The sequence below is a fragment of the Triticum dicoccoides genome, chromosome 4B, assembly GCF_002162155.2.
Source record: "Triticum dicoccoides isolate Atlit2015 ecotype Zavitan chromosome 4B, WEW_v2.0, whole genome shotgun sequence".
In the NCBI taxonomy this organism is placed as follows: domain Eukaryota; kingdom Viridiplantae; phylum Streptophyta; class Magnoliopsida; order Poales; family Poaceae; genus Triticum; species Triticum dicoccoides.
The window spans coordinates 495531814-495538465 of NC_041387.1; the positions used below are offsets into that span (position 1 = coordinate 495531814).

The following is a 6652-nucleotide window of genomic DNA, read 5'->3' on the forward strand; positions in this document are numbered from 1 at the left end:
GGTTGGGCCGGGGGAGAGCTGGACCGGCCTGGGGGTTGGCCAGGTGGCCCACTTGGCCCAGGGAAGAGGGGGTCTTTCATTTCTTTTCTTTTGTTTTTACTTTTTATTTATTTTTCTTTTCTGTTTTCTTTTAGTTTCCTTTTATTTTTGTTTTAGCAAAATACCAAAATGGCACCTAATTTGATGTTACCAAAAATGCCACTGCCACATTAACTTGCTACCCAAACTAAAATAGTTTCATAATTATTTAATATTTAGAAGTATTTAAATAATAGTTTTCGCTACTATTTTATTCATCTTATAGTACTTAAATATTTTATAAAGGTGTGGTTTCTCCACCATAATTACCTATGCATTATTTGGTTCACTCCGAACATTTTAGTTTTAATATTTAAAAACTTTTATTGTTTGCTTGATTTTGAATTTGAATTTGAATCGGTTTCGAATCAACGCGAGTTTATCAATAATAACCGAGGTGGCGTGGCATCATTAGCAGAGGTTCACTGTAGCTTAATTATCCGGGCGTCACAAGATACCAATCTGAGGTTTTCGGACAATGATTTAATACAAGAGATTAACTAGGGTTTGAGATGAGATGGTGATGGTGAGGATGCCGATGAAGATTGGTCCTCCCATGATAAGCGGATCGTTGGTGATGTTGATGGCTTTGATTTCCCCCTCTCGAAGGGAAGTATCCCTGGCGGAAGCGCTCCGCCGGAGAGCAAAAGTGCTCCTGCCTAGGTTTTGCCTCGAGACGGCGGCGCTTCATCCATAAAGTCTTCTCTTATCTTTTTCTAGGGAAAAAGGCTTCATATAACGGAAGGAGGGGGCGGAGGGCTGCTGTGGACCCCACAAGGCATCAGAGCGCGCCCGGGGGGTAGATGCGCCATATTGCCCTGTGAGCAGTAGGTGGCCTGGTGGATCTTCATTCTAGTATGTTTTATATATTCAATAAAAAATCACCATAAAGTTTCAGGTCATTTGGAGCTCCATAGAATAGCTATCTCTGTTGTAGCTCTTTTAGGTCCAGAATTCCAGCTTCCAATAATTCTCCTCTCCATGTAGATCTTGCAAATTAAGAGAGTAAAGGCATTAGAATTGCATCATAAAGTGAAATAATGAGCCAAAACATTATAAATAGCAGTAGAAAAACATGATGCAAAATGGACGTATCAGAGCCATCAATCCTTTTTGACCACACAGCGGGACCTGTATAGGCTACCAATGTCGGTGCTAAAACCGGTGGATCTCGGGTAAGGGATCCCGAGCTGTTGATCTAGGAACGATGGTAACAAGGAGGAAACACGAGGCGATGTTTACCCAGGTTTGGGCCCTCTCGAAGAGGTAAAACCCTACGTCATGCTTTGATTATATTGATGTGATGAAGTATCAAGTACAATATGATCTACCTCGAGATCCTATGTTGTGTTCTAAACCCTAGGGCTAGTAATTGTGTCCCTAAAGACTAGACCCCACGACTTATATATGCACCGAGGTACCTAGGTTACACATATCGTTGGTTGCCAATCACGCTGACTAGCAAGCTATTCTTGAAGTACATGTCAGTGTTGGCGTTTCACGGACCCGGGCCGCTTCTACTCTGGTCGTGTCAGCTGGATGCGTGGCCAGCTAGGTGGACGACAGTGGCGGAACGTGACAATCAACCAAGGAGGGGTCAATTTCTAACTAGAAGTAAAATATGCATGACCATTCGCAACACAAATTACCAATTCCACCAACATTAGGAGTTTTACTTAATGAAAAGAGCATCAGGAGCCGGTAGTTGTAAAAGGACAACTATATAATCAATATGAATTTGGTGGTTGACGTTAACGGACCAAAGTTAGGGACAGCAGCAGATGTCGATGGATCAGAAGAACTGCAATGATGGGGAAATAGTTCTCAAGAAGCTCCCTCTGTTGCACCGGCATGGGAGTGAGCCGCTAGGTTGCTTGCAGCCACGAAGTTGTCATCGATCTGGATTTGGGTGCAGGCCTGAAGAGGAAGATAAGTGAGCGGGGCGGGCTGAGGTTCCTCCGGCAACGACGTTGTCGCCGCTTGCTTGCGGCCGTCGTGTGGTCGTGTGGGGCGCGTGGGAGGAGAACTTCGGTATAGGGTTGGGCGGCAAAGCGGTGAGGGTATGGCGCCTTGGACGAGGCCGTGGCCCCCTTTGGCCTCCACAAGGCTCCGCCAATGGTGGTCGATGTCATGTTTGCTCGGTTCATCTAGTCTGGTGTTAGGCCAACTCCAGCGTGCGACTCCATCCTGTTCGGCCCCGTCTGTTTGGGGTAAAACGGACAAATCAGACGGCCCAGCGCGCGACTACCTGGACCTATCTGGTCTATTTTGTGTCCGGGCCGATCCATTTCGAGCGCAAACATGTGCGCGGTTTGGGTCACGTCGGGGCCGCGTGGCAAGCGGCCACCTACCTCCCACCACCCGACATAAATGCGCAAGGGTGGTCGATCCCACCTATCATCCGCCCAGCGAACGGTCGCTTTCCTTCTTAAATGGGGAAGCTGTGGACCGACCGTCGTCCACACTCCCTAGTCGAGCCCTTCCCGCCTCTCGAAACCAACAACCAAACCCTAGCCTCTCCCCGTCCCCGATCTCGCCGGCCGGCCACCTTGCAGCCATGGGCTTCTGGAACCACGGCCGCAAGGGGAAGCACGACCGCGAGGCGTCCTCGTCGTCGACCCGCCGCCGCAGCTCTGTGAAGGAGGAGCCCGCAACACCACCACCGCGTCGGGCTCCCGCGCCTGCCCCATTCACCATCGGCCCTGCGGCCGGCGGCGAGCGCGATCCGCAGTACATCATCGCGGATGTATGCCGACGTTATTGGGAGACGAGGACGTCGCTCCCGTCGAGCGACGTGCACCCCCCCCAATAACTGGCACCTTTACGCCGACCGGGTCCCAATCTTGCCGGTCCTGATGAGCGGCCGTGCGCGCCGCGAGGAGATCAAGCACCACCGCCTCCTCCTTCTGGACGACCTATACTACGACGACAGGTATGCCCCCGACTCCCGGATCTGGGACACGTGGCTCCAGGACGAGCACGACGTGTGGCACGCGTCATTCTTCGCCGGCACGTCATCGAGGCCGCGGCGACCACGTCCATAGCGCGCAACGCGTGCTCCCTAGGTGCGCGGGCGTACACGGGTGCGTGGCCTGACGCCCACGCCGTTGCCCTCGCCGTCTCCGTCTCAGTCTCCACCACCACCACCACCTCGCATGACAGTGGAGGAGGAGGCTCGGCTCATGCAGTGTGTCATGGAGGACTCTATGCGCATGCACGATAAGCGCCAATGGGAGGGCCTTGAGGAGATGATGGCCCTCTCTGCGGCCGGCGACGTTGCCATCCCCAAGTTGGAGATGGTGAAGGCGGAGGAGGTGATGGAGGAGGAGCCAGTGGTCGCGTTCCACCCGGCCTGGTGGGCCAGCAGTGAAGCTGGTCGTGCATGGCTCCGATGATGGCCGAGGCCGTGGGGGACGTGAACTGGTGCCCCACGCCGCTGCGGTCATCGGAGCGGGAGACCTCACCACGGGAGGAGGTGGTGCTGGCACCTCCGGCCTTCCACCCCGCCCCCGTGTACCACGAGCCGCCGTCCCCACCTCTGGACGCCGCCGGATTACGTCGACCTCGTCAGCGACGACGACGGCAACAACGTCCACTGAAAACGGCGACGACCACGACATCGACGGGCACGACAGGAGCGCGCGGGCAGCATTTTGTTTTTGTTTTTTATGTTATTTATGTCAATGTAAACCGTGAAACTGGGCCGTTTTGTGGCCGTAAACCCCCTAATTATGTTTATGTTTTTATGTTTGCATTTATTTTATATTTTTTCGCATTTTATTTTAGTTTTTTGGCTTTTTTTAATCATGTCCATCACAGACATGATTTGCGATGCTGCCGCGCATTGGGCACACCGACAACCCAAATGACCCAACCGGACATGGGCCGCCTCACGGCCGCCCCAAACGGACGAAATCCGGCCAAACCAGACGTGTGTTGGAGTTGGCCTTATTGCGTGGTCTGGATACCTATGGGGGCTTGCTTGGCTGGACATGTTTGATTATTGGTGGTATGTCTCAGTTTTTTTTTCATGATTTTAGAAATTAATCAACTCATCAATTATCGGTTGCAAAACCAGCCCGACCTAAAATCGCCTGCGGTCCACGCTTGTGTAGATTTCTTTCCGCGAGACTGTCCTTTTTTTTTTTGTTTTGAAACGAGCCTATCCATTTCTTCACTCCTTTTTTGTTTTTTGAGGGAGTCCATTTCTTCACTCGACACAGGACGCAGAGCACCCACTCATTGGGCCTAACAATGAATTCACAAGTCCAGCCGCACTCTCCGGTTAGCAGCCCAGCCCACTCCCCACATACCCCTCTCCCTCAGACCAAACCCTAGCTTCCCAGACCCCTATAAAACGCCTCACCCGCCGCAGCCGCCGCCTCAACACCCTTCGCCAAAATGCAGATCTTCGTCAAGACCCTCACGGGGAAGACCATCACCCTCGAGGTTGAGAGCAGCGATACCATCGACAATGTCAAGGCCAAGATCCAGGACAAGGAGGGTGAGTATCTTCTTCTTTCCTTTCCTTTTTTGTTTCCGCCGGCCGCCGTGGCTAATATCTGTTTTGTTCCGGCAGGGATCCCGCCGGACCAGCAGCGGCTGATCTTCGCCGGCAAGCAGTTGGAGGACGGCCGCACCCTTGCCGACTACAACATCCAGAAGGAGTCGACCCTCCATCTCGTCCTCAGGCTCCGCGGAGGCATCATCGAGCCATCCCTGCAGGCGCTTGCCCGCAAGTACAACCAGGAGAAGATGATCTGCCGCAAGTAAGTGTAGTCGTCGACATGCTAGCTCGTTTATTTATGTTTAACCGTATGTAATTTTAGACTTAATTCATCTCTCTGTTAGATCTAAATTTCTCTTATGAATGATTCACATATAGTGAGATTTGATATCATTCATGGAAGAGAAGAAGTTAGTCTAAGATTACAATCACTAGAATATGATTTTAGATGGTTTGCAAGGCAGTTGTTTTCAAGAATAAGAATAGAAATATGTCCAATTTTTCTGTTGAGCTCACGTTTTCATCGTATAAACTCCTCTTAGCTATTGCGGCGGCTTACTTTTGGAAATGAGTTAGTCATCGCAGCATGATGCGTCAGGGTATATAGTTTTAGTTTTGTTTTATCATGCTGTGCTGACTTTTAAATTGGTAAAATAAACCCCATAATGTACTCTTTAGCTACCTAGATGTAGCACTCACTTCAATCTTCTCATCAAGAAAAATCTATACCCATCGCTTGCATTATTCTTTTTGCTGTTTTATTTGTGAACTTGTACTTTATATCATGTCCTTCTGTTATATTTTTGGGATTGGGTATTGTAATGAGATAACCTAGAGCATTTTTCAATAAAGAGTTCAAGTGGGCATTTCTTGTGGGCTCTTGCATGTTTTGCTGCTCAGAGTTTTGCATTCATGACAATGAATTATTGGCTCGATGATGACTACTCATGCTTTAACCACACCGAATTTGAAGACTGGATGAAGTGATTTCTCCTTCCCTCTTTACTGTATGGTCATTCTCTCTTGGCGGTTCCTTGTGAAGTCTATTCCTTTGGGTGAAGAACTAAGCGGGATTTAGTTTCTGCAACTTTGTTCTTCTTCTAAAGGTTGAGATAGAAGGATGCGCTGAGATTGGGGATCATCAACTGGGGGGCGGGAGGGGTCTCTTCTGAAGGATCTTCCCATGTGGAAAAAACTGGCCTTCACTGAGAGCCTCAATGGAATCCTTGTTTCATGCTGAATTCTGATTGATAATGTTTGGGCTTTAGGTCGTTTTGTCTGCCCTTTCTAACCTTTTCAATTCTGCTGGTTATTTTACTTCCTTGATCGCCTTCTATAGATAAATTAAGCAACCCTACAGTCTAGTCTAATACAGTAACACTTTGATCTTACATGTTCTAATGTTCTCACCTATCTGCAGATGCTATGCGCGCCTGCACCCTAGGGCTGTCAACTGCCGCAAGAAGAAGTGTGGCCACAGCAACCAGCTGAGGCCCAAGAAGAAGATCAAGAACTAGAGTGCCACTAGTCAGTTTCATGGGCCGGTTGAATCCATCGCGTGTCGGAGTTTATGCTATTATCGTCTCGTTTGTCGTTGAACCTTATTTTACTTTGCTTTCAGCCTCGTATCGTTGTGGTGATAATTGACAGTATTGGTATATGGTAGCAGACCTATAATTTTGCCGTATCTCCTCTGTTTGTTCTGCGTTCTGTTTAATTATTGACTGGTTGGTAATCTCTCTGCGAACGCTTGTGGTTTCCTCTCTGCATCCGGGCCACTGGACATGAGTTGGCTGTGTTTAGATTGTCCACTCTTCGGCTGTTATCATGCCAGATTACTGATGCTCAAATGCTGACACTAACTGTAGTCTGCAAGTAAGTTTGAGCTCTTTTGAGTTTTGGTTCAATGGATGTCAAACTCTGCCGTGCCAGTTTAGCGCTTTAGCTCCCTTAGTTCCAAAATAGATGACCCAATTTGTAGTACAATATTGGAAAATCGCTGAAACAAAATTGATCCAGAGACACCTCCTGGCGTCTGCATGGGCAAATACAATTGCCGCATTGTGC

At 49.2% G+C, this 6652-nt stretch overlaps 1 protein-coding gene across 1 annotated transcript; it reads left to right on the forward strand.

Moving 5' to 3' along the window:
- Positions 1-4424: 4424 nt before the first annotated feature.
- On the forward strand, positions 4425-6322 carry LOC119291085 (ubiquitin-60S ribosomal protein L40-1). Its single transcript, XM_037569801.1, has 3 exons — positions 4425-4582; positions 4658-4847; positions 6006-6322. Exons 1-3 carry the CDS (start codon positions 4480-4482, stop codon positions 6100-6102), a joined length of 390 nt encoding a protein of 129 aa, XP_037425698.1. The 5' UTR covers positions 4425-4479; the 3' UTR covers positions 6103-6322.
- The last annotated feature ends 330 nt before the right edge of the window (positions 6323-6652 follow it).

Bases quoted from the DNA above. Each gene is read 5' to 3' on its own strand.
- LOC119291085 (XM_037569801.1), top strand. From the start codon at position 4,480: ATGCAGATCTTCGTCAAGACCCTCACGGGGAAGACCATCACCCTCGAG. The intron at 4,583-4,657 runs GTGAGTATCTTC...TTGTTCCGGCAG, and splicing joins CAAGATCCAGGACAAGGAGG to GGATCCCGCCGGACCAGCAG. The intron at 4,848-6,005 runs GTAAGTGTAGTC...ACCTATCTGCAG, and splicing joins GAGAAGATGATCTGCCGCAA to ATGCTATGCGCGCCTGCACC.